Source organism: Pecten maximus, chromosome 11 (assembly GCF_902652985.1).
Source record: "Pecten maximus chromosome 11, xPecMax1.1, whole genome shotgun sequence".
Taxonomy (NCBI): Eukaryota; Metazoa; Mollusca; class Bivalvia; order Pectinida; family Pectinidae; genus Pecten; species Pecten maximus.
This window is the reverse complement of record NC_047025.1, coordinates 15,766,231-15,782,279: the sequence shown is the minus strand read 5'-3', so window position 1 is coordinate 15,782,279 and position 16,049 is coordinate 15,766,231. Positions and strand designations below refer to the sequence as shown.

The 16,049-nt window shown below is 34.1% G+C and overlaps 1 protein-coding gene across 4 annotated transcripts in view; it reads right to left on the bottom strand.

Annotated features, from left to right (window-relative positions):
- Positions 1–16,049, bottom strand: part of LOC117337127 (inositol 1,4,5-trisphosphate receptor type 1-like) — a 178,225-nt gene that overhangs the window by 89,615 nt on the left and 72,561 nt on the right. For all 4 annotated transcript variants that reach the window (XM_033897929.1, XM_033897925.1, XM_033897926.1 and 1 more), the window contains exons 8-11: positions 12,520–12,617; positions 10,860–10,947; positions 9,946–10,033; positions 9,450–9,557 (exon numbers count right to left, since the gene is read on the bottom strand). In XM_033897929.1, the coding sequence (XP_033753820.1) occupies positions 9,450–9,557; positions 9,946–10,033; positions 10,860–10,947; positions 12,520–12,617 (382 nt within the window). The remainder of the gene's footprint in view (positions 1–9,449; positions 9,558–9,945; positions 10,034–10,859; positions 10,948–12,519; positions 12,618–16,049) is intronic.

Below are 16,049 nucleotides of genomic sequence, written 5' to 3'. Positions count from 1 at the left end.
AACATCAACTGGTGACCATTAACATTACAATTTACATGTTAAGGAACATCAACTAGTAGACGATTAACAATACAATTTACATGTTAAGGAACATCAATTGGTGTCAATTAACATAACAATTTACATGTTAAGGAACATCAACTGGTGTCAATTAACATAACTATTTACAGGTTAAGGAACATCAACTAGTAGAGATTTAACATTACAATTTACATGTTAAGGAACATCAACTGGTGTCAATTAACATAACAATTTACAGGTTAAGGAACATCAACTAGTAGAGATTAACATTACAATTTACATTTTAAGGAACATCAACTAGTAGAGATTACCACTGAAATTTACATGTTAAGGAACATCAACTTGTGTCAATTAACATAACAATTTACATGTTAAGGAACATCAACTAGTGTCAATTAACATAACAATTTACAGGTTAAGAAACATTTACTATAGTTTTAACAAAGTATCACAAGTGATACAAATTCCCTCACAATAAACAACACATTTATACTTGAGCAAACTTGTTCCTCTTGGAGATTTTTGAAGTAACAAGAGACCCTGGGCTTTAATGTAACCATCCAGCCTTGGGCTTTCATTACAGAGAATCCCTCTCATCCATCACATGGGGACGCTTGGATGACAAGGAGGTTTTGGTAAAACACCTTAAGACCCTTCCATCTATGAAAAGTATTTGATTCTAACTTGTCAGTCATTTTGTTTTTTCAATCAGTCCCCAAATTCATTAAGCACAATTATAGAGACCAAGGGGAACTTACATATTAAATTTGAGAAAGATCCATGAAGAATTTTCAGAAAAAATAGCAGTAACAAACTTCAATTGTCAGAATTCAAAATGGCCGTTATAATGACGCTTTGTATAGTTAATTCAAGGCCAAATAACATCTGTAAATGAAAGAAATATCCAACATTCCTGGTTTTAAATGCTGCATTACAACCAAGATCTAGAATCACATCCATGTCTCATCTGAATAATTTCAAAAGAATTAGATAATCTTTATCTTTTAACAAATCTTCACTACAAACAAATCTTCCCACTTCAGACATCTGTACTTGTCAATAGCTTTCCTTTTATTACTATTTCTGTTCCCAAACAACTCTACCTTGGCTTTCTAATTACCCAAACTTACAGATAAAGGTCAGATTCTACTTAATTTCTGAACAAGAATGATTTAAAGTAATAGTTTCTTTTTTGTGTGAGCAGCCAATATCTCTTTCTCTGATGATAAAAACTTGTTTATAAATGGTGAAAAAATGATATAAACATATGGTATATTGATACACTTATGTCTAGCTCTGGCATGGAGAGATATCAATGTCTTCAAGCTTATACATTATGTAAATATTTACAACTGTATACATTATTACGAGAAGTACGAAGGCAAATTCGGTACATTTCTTACAGAATTATGTGTGATTAGTAAATAAGAGTATAAGATCTTGATCAGTGTATGTGGGAGTGCAACCAGAATAAACATCACTACAATTTTTAAACAACATATTCTTTTAAATTGTTTTTTTTTTTAGTGATTTGTAAAAGGAGTGGAACAGTGTGGCCCTGTACATAGAGTAAGGTTTCTGTCACTCAGCTGACAGAGCATGCTTCTTTGGTACAGGAGGTAGAGATGGGGATTACCAGGTTTCATTCCTGTCAGGCCACTCCACAGGAATGTGTTTTTCCCTGTTCTTCAACAAATTGAACATCACAAGTACATTCTCGAATAACAATACGTATACACTACATTGATCCTGTAATCAACAGAGCAGGTCAACACATAATCTTTTGACTCTAAGCCAGGGATGGGCTTTTTAGAGGAAAACACAAGAAGATTGTTATTATTTGATTCAACAACAATAGATACAGATTAGGTTGATTACCAGGCAGGGGTTACTGTCTGATTACAGAAGTATATGTATAGCTCTTGTACATGTGTCACTGGGTCATCTTAGAAATCCTAGAAAAGCTGTCATCGGTGGAATATCATGACCTTAGTACCAGACTCGAAATGAGGTCAAATTATTATCATGACCTTGGCACCAGACTCGAAATGAGGTCAAATTATTATCATGACCTTAGCACCAGACTCGTAATGAGGTCAAATTATTATCATGACCTTGGCACCAGACTCAAAATGAGGTCAAATTATTATCATGACCTTGGGACCAGACTCAAAATGAGATCAAATTATTATCATGACCTTGGCACAAGATTCATAATGAGGACAAATTATTATTATGACCTTGGCACCAGACTCATAATGAGGACAAATTATTATCATGACCTTAGCACCAGACTCAAAATGAGATCAAATTATTATCATGACCTTGGCACAAGATTCATAATGAGGACAAATTATTATTATGACCTTGGCACCACAGACTCATAATGAAGACAAATTATTATCATGACCTTGGCACAAGATTCATAATGAGGACAAATTATTATTATGACATTGGCACCAGACTCATAATGAGGTCAAAGTATCATCATGACCTTGGCACCAGACTCGTAATGAGGTCACATTATTATCATGACCTTGGCACAAGATTCATATTGAGGGCAAATTATTATTATGACCTTGGCACCACAGACTCATAATGAGGTCAAAGTATCATAATGACTTTGAAAAAGTAACATATTCCAATAACTAATAGCACTATATAGGAGGAGCAACCTGCAATTGTCAAAATTCCTATGGCCATACTCTTTGTCATCCATTTAGTTCTTTCAATCAGACTTGCAACCACAACTAGGGACCAAGGGCAACCTCTACATTCAAAGGTGAGAAAGACCCATAATAGAAATTTAGTACTTAAATTTGAGAACAAGCAGTAACAAACTTCAATTGTCAAAATACAAGATGGCCACCTGTCCCCCACGTTGTTTTTTTATCAATCTTAAAATGCAATATGCATAACTAGAGACCAAGGGGAACTTATATATGAAATTTGAGAAAGATCCCTGAATTACTTTCTGAGAAATAGCAATAAAAGAATTGTTTACAGAGGGAAAGACGGACGGACGACGGACCATAGAGGCAAGGCGATTTGAATAGTCTTCCATCTGATGATGGTTGGTTAAAAATATGCTGGAGCATCTGAAAGTTTGGAAGTCCAAGAATGGAATCTTTGTCTGTCATCTTATATTTGTTTTCTCTTGTTACAGAAAAATATGCTAGAGTATTTGAAAGTTTGGAGGTCCAGGGATTTTTCTTCTCTTGTTACAGAATACAATTCAAGGTGATTAACCTCACCTGTTTAATCTGATTTTTAGACTCTAACACAGACTTCCTGCATAGATTAACATCTTATTTCTGGAGTCAATATGTTATATAAGTTTTGTACATTGTTTAACACTTGAAATATTAAATTATGTAATGTAAAGTGCATTAGAGTAATTTTGCAAGAGAGATAGTGTGCTATTTGGTATTTGTATATTATTATTATTTCATGAATTAAAAAGGTGATGGTCTGAGTAAAGAACGTAAATAATATCAATGAGCTAATTATTAGACATGTGTATTGAAATGTTTGGGTATAATTGGCTACAATTTTGTAGATCATTGAGTACTGAGTGAAGAGTACAGAGGTGTTATTATTGCAGGTATAACTAATGTACCCAGGATGTCAATAGTCAGCTTTGAGGAAGATAAGTAATCTACACATAAAACACCAATAACTATGCAGTCATAATGTACATGTGATCTGTACATGAGAACTTTCCAGTACATCTCTATTATCTTATAACCAAGGAGACTTCACATATAACATCTTCTTATGCATTTCTATCAAAGTTAACAAACCAACTTCACGTAAGTCCAAAAGTTTATTGATCAAAACTTACACAAAATCCAATGATCCTGTATAAGACACATTTAGCCATCACACAAGAGGTCTATGAGACCTGTATCACTCAAATGGATCTGGTTAAAAAAGAGGCTGTATTTATAGCAGAAGTCTGTCACTACCAGGCATATAAGTATGGAAAATAAACTCCTACAATCTTTATACTATCTTAGTGGAAGAAATGGCTAATGATATGGAAATTTGATAAACAGTTCACTCCGCAAATTGAGTTAGACAGCCATTTTTAATATAGAACTTAGGTCAATTGTCCCAAATCTTAAACATGTGTCTGTCACTACCAGGTATGTAAGTATGGAAAATGAACTCCTACAATCTTTATACCATCTTAGAGGAGTAATGGCTAATGGAATGAAAATTTGATAAACAATTCACTCCGCAAATTGAGTAAAACATATAATATCTAGCGAAAAAAAAATGCCTTTTTTAATATAGAACTTGGGTCAATTGTCCCAAATCTTAAACATGTCAGTTTCAATATCAATTTCATCCCAAAATTTAGGTTTTAGCAGATCTTTCCTTTCTATTTATTGGATATAGAGACTATTAAATTCAACTGCAATTTATTGATTAAATGTAATTTTCACCTAAATTTGTACAGTGAGTGTCATCAATGTAGCAAAGATGCTAACCCTTCTTGAACATCTGGTCTTATTCTTCTTGTACTTTTTCAAGGATCTCAATGCAATTCATGTTTTTGTTAGTATTTTGCCCATAATTAATTGATTTTGAGTTAGAATTACAGATTTGTCAACATGTGGGTACTCTCTGTTATTTTTATAGCTCATCAGCCTCCATCATTGTTCTTTATCATTATCCATAAGACAATGCCCTAAGGTGTACTAATTATCGTATTTACAGCCAAGGCCTTGTACCATTGCAGGGTTAAGACCCATGGAGACACGATTTACTAAAAGTATCATACATTACGCAGTGTACCATCCCTATACTGGACTGAAGAGCCAATAAACTCAGTTTTACATTAGGTAAGTCCTAACTCACAATTAGAGTTCTTTGTACACATAACCTTCTATGTTGTATAGTACTAGTAGACTCCTACAGCTCCTTGTTTATCTTGTTTAGTTCCTAGGTCGTGTCTCTAATGCCAATTACTAGGGGTTTTTTCAATGGTTCTTTTTGTGTACTACTGCCTACAAGGTTTGCTGAATGAAGTTGGTAAGTAGCTCCAGATGATCCTTTCTAGAGTTCAAGCATCACACATGTCAAATTTTCCCCTCATGATGTCTGTTTCTCAGGAAAACACCTACTATACTCTCTTTGATACAGAGCTTTATTTTCTGTAGTGAAATACACATAACAATTATTATTCCTAGTCTGTATCGTAAATCACACAACGCTGCTCCCAGTATTGTTCAAGTAACTGTTCTTTTTCACGATTTTCTTGATTAAAACAGTTAATATAATTCAGAAAATACTGAATTACTGAGACTTTATATTTTGATTACTTGTTTTAATCTGTACAAGTAACAAAGCTATGAGGGTGGAAACTTTCTTTTCAAACAATAGCCAATTTTGTGATTTTGATATCACAATGACTACTCCATTTCCCTCCTAAACATATGGCACAAATGATATCAGAAAATTGATTAAACAACAGAAAATTACATTATGCATTTACAAAGCAATGAAACGTGAGAGAACAGTGATACAGCCTGGTACAGTGGGTGAGCAGAACTGACAAATCACCAATACCTGTATAGGCCATCTGTTTCCATGTTTCTCAACACTTTTGCTACAGTCTTAATACATAAGTGTATTCATTTTGAGAGAAAACATATTGGACATATATTTAGGAAAGCTTTTCTAACTTCAGATTGTACGAACAGCCATTATGAAAGACTTCCTCGTTTCAAACATCTAATCAGACCAACTGTCCTGATTTTTTTTGTTCTTTTGGTAGACATATCAAGAAAATCTCTTCATATTTGTTATGATCCTGCTTCACAGGTATGGGCGACCTTATTGTATACTCCAGTCATACGGTATAGATATAAGGATTCCTTAATCTACTCAGACACAGTGTTACAACATGACTAGCATGGTTATATATAAACAACCTTTTGTTGTAACCAGACTCAAACAGGTCTATATAATCTTCCATAATCTCTCTGATATTATCTTTGTTACATTTCATATAATGGAATGGATTTTCTTTCAATTAACTTTTAAAATTGTCTGACAAATATGGATACAAATCTTTCCTTCTTCATGTATGTCTAGATTGTTCTCCTTAATAGAGTATCCTTGTTATCCAACACATGATCTTTTTTATTATAGAAATATTAAAATATGACACAAATGATTTTTGTCGATTATTATGTGTTTGTAAGACTCAGATAAGAACATAAAGATACGAGGATGTTGACATAGACCTTGATCTTCAATCCGTAACATCCTTTTTGTTACATTTACTGGGAAAAGAATTTCTAAATAGAGCTTATATAGCACGTGTCAACACGGAACAAGTTAAGAAATAACTATTTAGATGGTACCTTCATACAGAAGTCAAGCACTTTCTCATCTTATTTTGAATACATTGAGTCCAAACATATATTTTTTACAGTTTATTTTTTTCCAATTAGCAACAATTATTTATTTATTTATCACAATTACTAGGTTTATTTCCCCATTTTTTTGTTCAGTTTTCAAACTTTTTGTCAATGTTACTTTTATTTGGGCAATTATTGGCATAACTTTAACGAGCTCCCTAGGAGGATGCCATTTTTTACTGAAGCTAGCATGTGTGGTCTAAACGATCTTATCTAAGTTATTCCTGTATCCCCTTTAATTACCTGTACAAAATATGTACAAATCCCCTAACCAAAGCATTCCATATCCACAGTCAGATGAAAATACCCAACATGAAATTTTAATGTTGAATACATTGTAGCATACTTTTTTTTGCTGTGAGAGTTGCCTACATCTAACAAATGTAATGTAAATGTAGGTAGAATTACCCAAATCTATAATCACAGATTAAAAACAAATTGTTCAGAAAATATCAAAATATAAAGCACCAAACATATTCTATACTTGATCTTTGACATTTGGTATGAACACATCAGATGACCAATCACAGACAGACCAATCTCAGACAGACCAATCACAGACAGACCAATCACAGACAGACCAGTCACAGACAGACCAATCACAGACAGACCAATCACAGACAGACCAGTAACAGACAGACCAGTCACAGACAGACTAATCACAGACAGACCAATCACAGACAGACACGTCACAGACAGACCAATCACAGACAGACCAATCACAGACAGACCAATCACAGCCAATTTAGTCGATAAAATACTCAGAAGCTGGTATTTTTTCATGTGAGGACAAAAAATCCATACAATCTTTGTTCTCCATTTCTCCCTTTGCACTCTGCTGAAAATAAATCCCGACTGATGTGTCTGTAACTGACTGACAAACAACATACATAATTGGAAGTAGGGTCCATGCTCGGACCCAAATATATAGGCTGTCCAACACTGGTGTGTTGTTAAACATTATTTACTCTGTACGGATATGTATTGTGTAACAGGAAGAGAAAAGGGAGCCTCCTCCTGGGATCAAACGAGGATTCTTCACCTTCAATTTAGTAATTGAGCTTTAGGGAATTATCCCTAACACAAAACAAGAAAGCAGCCAAAAACCTGCCACATATTCATTTAAAAAAATAGTGCTAAACGATTAGTATGAATAAGCTACAGCTGCTATGTTAAAAAAATAATTTCTCCTATTTACTCCAATCTACACAGCTACAAAAATAACCCTATAGTACATCATGCCATCTCTCAATAAAATAAACTATAACATATTGTACTCCCTATATTTACTTCTACTCAGCTGTGCAACTGTAGGAAACAAACTACTATTCTTCATCACAACCAATTACTACAAATTATTCAATTCTGAAAGTTAAACACTACAGGGCTATAAGTCTGTTATATACAATGAATATTATGTATTAATGCAGTTCCCTCGTTTTCGGGTCAGACACTTCCTGGAATACAGTAGAGCTTTTACAAAGGTTCTGTACTGAGTTTTACTAAGCATCTTAAGTTACGCAAAAAAATACAACTTACGATTTTCCTAAGTACCAACTTAAGTTACGACTTGCCTGTTTTACTAAAGCGTTCGTAAGTTTTCGTCATTAACTTAACTTAGGAAGATTCGTAAAGTTGCGATTTCGGAACTCTCGTGTGCTGGGGGTAAGATTCTTCTTAGTAACGACGCCACGCAAGCGCAATGGCTAGTTTCACTTTAGCCTACGTCGATTTTTGGCAATGTCATTGGCGTCTGCTACTGACAGTCGAGCCATGGACGTGAAGCAGTAAAAATCGAAGTGGTCAGAGCGAGAGCTCCTCGCCCTTGCAGAGGCCGTAGCCACCCAAAACAATATTTTGAGGGCCAAATTTCCCCCTTCTGTTACGTCGTAACGAAAGCAAGCACTTTGGACTGTCCAGTAAATCTAAAATAATTTTCATCGTATGGTAGACCTATGGACAGTTACCCTAAAACATAACTTTCTGTTCATGCTCCTTTTTATGTACGATTTCAATATAAACTTAGACAATACAGTGACATTGATAATTTTTTCCTCCAGCTATCAATAATAGGAAACAGTACAGTATTTATATTTCCCTTTTCTTTTCAATTATTGAAATTCTTTTGATAGTTTATAAAACTGATGGATGGATCTGTATCTTCTTTTCTGATAAAAAATATTCTAAAATAAGTAAAATTTTAATATCAAAAATTCATTTTTGTATTTTTTAGATGAAAAAACTACACGTTGAATATCAAAATTAATGTTTGAATTCTTGATGATTTTTTTAATACATAGAAAATAGTGAGTAAATACCTAGTAATGCTGAAGGCAGACACGTTTTAAAGGAAAATAGTAATATTTCTTTTTAAATCATCTTAAATGGAGAGGGCGTCAAGTTATATGCTGAGATATGTTACGATTTTATACATGTAACTTGTATTTCTTTAACAACAAAGATTACTGCAGTAAGGGTTCTTATGTAGAAATCTTCTAATTTTTGTACCGTAAGCTTTTCCAAGCAGAGTAAATTCCATCACCATGGTCAACTGATGTGATAAAAGGAAATGGACAGACATGCAATCATTGACAAAGAAGAAAAAATGACCCGTCAATGAAACCCAATACCGCTGTATTAGTTCAGGGTCGGTCATTGTGCCGCTCGCGTCTTTAGTTTTCTCTCTTTTTCTTACTGTGTTAAAAATATACACGTAAACGTGAGTATTTTTCTATTTTTGTGTTAGTTAAGATGCATTAATTAAGAAAATTCGTAACTTAAGAGTGGCCCTAAGCTGTCGTAAGTTACGACGTCATTTTATGTGTAACTTAAGATACAAAGTTTAGTAGGTCGGAGATTTAACGTAACTTAAGGTTACGATACAAATCGTAACTTAAGATGTTTAGTAAAACTCAGCCCTGATTCCAAGGATCTCTATGTAGAATACAGATAATATGTACGTGTAATTTAATGACAGAGTATCTGGTCACTCACCGTCCAATATGCTGTGCTCAGCTTCTATCTGCCAGTAGGTTATACCCGATGTGGATGCAGACAAGGACTTTGGCCGATGCTGGTCAATTACTCGGATACGGAAGTGGACTAAAAACAAAACATAGATATTACATTGTATGCAAAGTATCAACAAACAGTGGTATTTTTTGCCTTTTTTCATAAGAGTCTGTTAGGTAAAAATTATAGGAATGTATATTGTTAAAATGTATTTCTACCACAATATGCTGTGTTATTCCACTCTCAGGCCATTGTATAAATGTGCCGACTGTTGGATATATATGTTATATTCCACTAGGCTGTTACTTGTACACCTTATTTGCATATGTGAAATTAGGGCACATTCTCCATTGATTCAAGCCGACCCATATCATAGTGGTAGAAACAGGTCACATGACATGATTTTTGGATATGGAATTTATTTGGCTTGTTAGTTATTTTTTTAAAGTTACAAAAGACACTCGTCAAAGCTACCTACCATCCTCTGTAATGCAGTCATCAAACAGTCCCTCAGCCACCAGATACGCCTCCAACTCCTTGTGGAACAGGCGTATGACAGACCCACCCTGTCATAGCATATAAACACAAAATTACTCATTACAGACAAGTAAACCCTATAGATATTAAATAGTCAAAAACAAGTACTATTCCAGATAAAACTATTCATAAACCTTAATGTAAAGCAATGTGAGCATTATCTCTAGGACCAACAAAACTTTGACATCAAAAATAGATAAAGGATAAAGAGTGATATACAGTAGAGAACGGAATCTGAACTCTATATCATTTAAAGCATTGATGTCATTTTTTTTAAAGTTTCATCGGGGTATGAAACAAATTTTGTTTGCAAACTGTATGAATCCGTGTAGTGGATTCTTACAGAAGTTTGCAAACAAAATTTGTTTCATACCCTGATGAAACTAAAAAAAAATTGACATCAACGCTCATAATTAATTTTTGAAAATGATTTTCTAATTTAAAACATGTTTTATGTACAATTCTAATGGTTTTAAATGGGATTCTTTTTCTCAAATCAATACGCAACGTCAATTGTCGTATTGTGACGTCACATTTTTCGCGCCATTCTCGGAATTTCTTTCATAGAAGAATGAAAAGAATTTTTCGACCAATCACATTTGAGTATTTACCATGAAAACAAGGAAAAATTAATTATATCCTGTATATAGTTTAATAACATAGTAGTCTAATTTCAGTAAGCAATACTCCACCATTAAAACAATTATCATTTCAAGAACTTAATAATTTCATTTTTCATTTTCATCATAAAAATCCTTTTAATTGATAATTTCACTTAATATATACTTTTCATTGTTTATATAATTTCTATTCTTACACCATGTGGTTACAAAGACACCGAGGAGAGTGACCTACCCTGACAAACCTCTCCTGGTCGGCATGTTCACGGTAACATCCGATCAGAGTGAAACTGGACCTCTCCACTCCAAGGTTTAACTCAGAACTACAGGTAATAAACACAACATCATTATACAGCACATAAAAAGTTAGTATAAAGATATTACACAGCCATGGGATCATTTCCTTTGTCCAAATGGAACATTTTACTCAGAAATTTGAAATACTGTTAATAGCCATATTTCAGTGGTAATCTTATTTTAGCGTTTTTTGTACTGGATACATTCCCCTAAATTATGATAGTGCTAATTGTAGTTTATCTACATTAGGTCTCTATGGCAATCCTTGCTGTTGTGCTAATACATCATTCCACTCATCTGTTTTAATTTGGTTTTACGCTATTTGGGTGTGTCAAATTAAGTACATTTACATTAATTCATTTTGCCTTTTTTCCATTTGGTTTAAATACATAAGGATGGTTGTCACTTCTAAGAAGTTCCATTAACAAAATATTCCCCAAATAAAATAATGAGAACAACATTAATATGATTTGTTTAGTTCTTTTTTCTTGAACTTGACCTTTGCACTACAAACCTGGATATAGATGGCATGTCAGTCTCGTCTAGATATATAATGTCATATATAAATTAACTTTCATATTGAAATTTTGAGCCTAACAAAAATAAAGGTTTAGCCAAGCATCAAAATGACATAAATTTCATATATTTTAATGATCTGGAGCACTCCAGTAGCTATGGTAAAACATATGTGCTCTTAGAAAGTATTGCTTATATTAAGTTTTGATCCTTCAATATGACCTTGACCTATATATCATATGGCAAAGCGTTCAGCAGTCAGAAGCAATATACTGGACAGTGTACTAACAGCTGTATGCATACTGAGCATACTCACGAAGCAACCCCTGTATACAAATCTGACTAATCCTTTAAGAAATGTAGCAAACCAAACATTTTGGACATAACAAGATAAATAGATCTATAAAACATGAAGATCTAACAAAAAGCCTATGACATTCATACTTTTGCTTTTGTGCAGATAAGTGTCATTACTTAATATTTCAATTTCTACTCCAGTTGCACTCGATGAAACTACCAAACTTAATCTGTTTCATTTGCTCATGAATTTGACCAGATTAACACTGATCAGTGCGTATGAATACATGGTTAAAATCCTTCCGCGGAATGATTTCACTTTTTCTACATTGTTGTTATAAATATGGATTAATTATTAAAATTATCAAATTTATAATGTATTCTTGTATTTTATGAAAGACCAGATATGCTAGATACTTCTATTTGTTGTTTTTAATCCTAAAATTGCGGACTATTTTACTCGACCGACTAGACATGCACAATCCGGAACTCTTCGGGCTTTTCCGCATTTGGACTTACACAAGCTTCGAGACATTAATATCTAGACAGCCTTTTTTATTCGAAAAAAAAAAAAACAATTGAAATATAAGGATCAGTTCATGTTGAATTTGTCTCAAGAGCAACTCAATTCATGACCCCGTGAAATCGACCAAATCAAGATTCAATCCTTAAACAAATTTCTTTACAGCCTTATTATGACCTTGACATTTGGTTGCTGAAACATTAACATCTTTGACATTGGCATTTTCATTAGATAAATTATATTTGCATATTATTATACTAACCCAAATGTAAAGTGGTCAATCTGAAAGGATTCACTAGCATGGAAGTAGTGGCCATGAGACTTCACACTTTCAAACACAATCTGGTCAAACAGTTGAACCTGTAAACAGAGACAAGAGGTATTGGTGACAACTGACAGATCAGGTTACATCAAGTCAATATCACATGCTTGACCTTTGACCTCAGTGACCTTGACCTTATGGTGATGGTAGAATGTCATTGAAACTTTGTCATGAAGTGATTTCTCCAAACAAGAGGCCCATAGATCTTAATGATTACCCGAGTTAAATTATGATAGGTTTTGACAGATTTGATTCCTGTGACCTTGAATTCGATGTCTATGTTGTTCTCCCAAGCATGCTAGAGGTCAAATATCAGGTTTCTAAGTGTGTTGGTTCTCAAATAATAGAAAACATTGAAAATATTTCAGCATATTTGAGCCTGGTTGCCTGGAATGATCGAAGCTCAATTTCATCAGTTTGTGCCAATGAGTTATGCAAAGTTATCTGCTCTTTTGAGCAAGTCTTCGTTACTATCTCGTATAATATGTGTTTTGTAGTCACATCAAGAATTTGTTAGAAAAGAGACATTTTTTTGCAACATAAGATAATGAAGTAACAATTAATACCTGCTCATAAGAGCAACAAATATTTGCATAATGAAAACGTTCAGCATTAAAAGTTTCACCAGTACACAAACGTAGAAAATAAAGATGGTCTATTTGTACTTGTTTCCAAGACAGGTTTCTGGGCCCCTTGCTTAGTAAGATGTCATTTAAAAATTTTAGTACATTTGACCCCTGCAACCTTGAATAAAAGTCAAGGTCGTTCATTTCAACAATCTTGAGAGCTCTTCACCCTAGCATGCTAAAGGTCCAATATCAGTTCTCTAGCTGGGCCTTTTGCTAAATTAGAAGACCTTTTCTAAAAGATTTTAGCATATCTTACCCCTGTGACCTTGAATAAGGTCATGGTTATTCATTTGAACAATACGGATAGCTCTTCACCGAAGCATGCTACAGGCCAAGGCCCAATATCAGGTCTCTGGGCCTCTTGCCTTAGGAGAAGTTGTTTAAAGATTTTAGCATATTTGACCCCTGTGACCTTGGATGAAGGTCCAGGTCATTCTTGATAGCCCTTCACCCAAGCATGTGGACAATAGACGAAAGACAATTAGAATATGTCACTGACCTGAAAACAATTTCAAGTAAAACATTCTCACATGAGTGTGTAGGTGTATATCAGCATCTTGTAAATATCAAGTTTACCTGTTAGATTTCGTTAACTGGAATGCAACGTGTTGTTATTACTTTGTAAAAGCTATTATGTATGTAGATATTGTCTATATATTCTTCAGAACATGAAATATTTTCTTGTGTGGTTCAAATAAAATGGCACATACAAATGTGAGGGATTCATTGAAAGAAATGAAATTTGTGAAGTGTTTATTTATATAATGGCCATTACTTCATAATCACTGTTTTATTGTTATTGTTTGTTAATCTGTTACAGTGTAAAATATCTGACACGTATCAGACCTTTTTTCACTTGTTTTGAGAATTGCCGTTAATCTTATCACATTTCAACAGGAATTCAATAGCAAGCAGCAAATTTTCAGGAAATTCCCTATATGAACTAAAAATGTATGTAAGACATAAATGCCCCCTGCTGCCACCGACACCCCAAAACACAGTTTGGTGAGGATCGCATCAGCAGTTCCTGAGATTCCCGAGATCATTAGCTATATATTGCATCAGGACAGGACACAACAGGATGTGACATGACAGGACTGGACGGAACGGACAATTGGGTAACACTAAATGACCCCCAATTTCAAGGTGGGGGTATGAAAATATATTGCAATTAGGAATGGGTCCCATTTCACTGACTGTCATAAGAAAAACCCTGACATAATTGTGTATATACTGTAGCTAATGTAATAAAGGAAGCCCTTGAAACAGTGTTTGATTTGATTCTTCATCTTCTACAATTTTTGCACAGATTTTTTTTAATACGTAATATGTTATCAGAGAAACAGATGTAGACAATGAGGAAGTAGCCTCCCTCTGACACATACATGCCAGCTATAAACACGCATACTTCTGCCTAATTACATCACAGCTTATATTTGTATTGTACAATAGTATTATGCACTCAGAAATACCGTATCTTCTAAACAGGATCCAGACCCTGGGTGGTGCCGTTATTTTTGTAACAACACATTATGGAATTTAGGAATTAAGTTAATCAATTAGTTATAGTAGTATTGTGAAGAGTTTCTGTTCTCAAAATGTGTAAAAAAGACAGAAATTACACATGTCTATATTACTTATATTTCAAAAGAAAAGTAATGCATAACTCACCATACTAAATTGTCTGAACATGTTACAAATCTGATGTTTTCTGACAATTTATGTAGTTTGTAACAGTACAGTAGATGATTTTATCATTCATCAAGATAACATAGTAACCAGGTATCACATTAATGAACAACATCAAAGATAGTGAAGTTTATCCAGTACAGTCCAACTTCTTATCATCGACAATTCTCCTACAACCTGCTGAACTTGTACTACTTATCAAAATAATAACAAAAGCACAACTCATAAAATCACAGATTAAATGTTAGAAGAAAGAAAAAGAAACGAAGTAAAAGTTTTTGCTATATTCTCCTAACATAAATTGTCTCAGTTTTACCTAACTATGTTCCTGTAAGACATGTAAGACATGATATATATGTGATGTAACTGATACAGCTGTATATTAAAAGATGAAACAGCAATAAGATAGTATATACCCAGTACACATCCTGATGGATAGACATGTGTCACCCTTACAGACATGTGTCATCCCTCACAGACATGTGCCGCCCTCACAGACATGTGTCACCCTTACAGACATGTGTCACGATCTCACAGACATGTGTCATCCTCACTGTAGACACGTGCCACCCTCACAGACATGTGTCACCCTCACAGACATGTGTCACCCTCACAGACATGTGCCACCCTCACAGACACATGCCACCCTCACAGACATGTGTCACCCTCACAGACATGTGTCACCCTTACAGACATGTGTCACCCTTACAGACATGTGTCACCCTTACAGACGTGTCATCCTCACAGGCATGCCACCTCACAGACATGTGCCACCCTCACAAACATGTGCCATCCTCACAGACTTGCCACCTCACAGACATATGCCACCCTCACAGACGCATGCACTTTTGTAATGCAATAAAATGATTTTAACATACCCATTGTAATATTGTATGAAATTAAAATACATATAGATTTACCTCTATTTTACATGTATTAATTGTTTGTAATATCATTTTCTAAATTGATAAAACAGCAATAAAATTGTTTATACCCAGTACATATCCTGATCAGTAGACATGTTCTTAGACTCATAGACACATGTACTTTTGTAACCCGTAAACAATAATGTAAAATTTGAATGAAATTAAAATGCAGACATTTCTTGATGTAATGGTATATTACAATATATCATTTTGTAGTCTAGCTGTG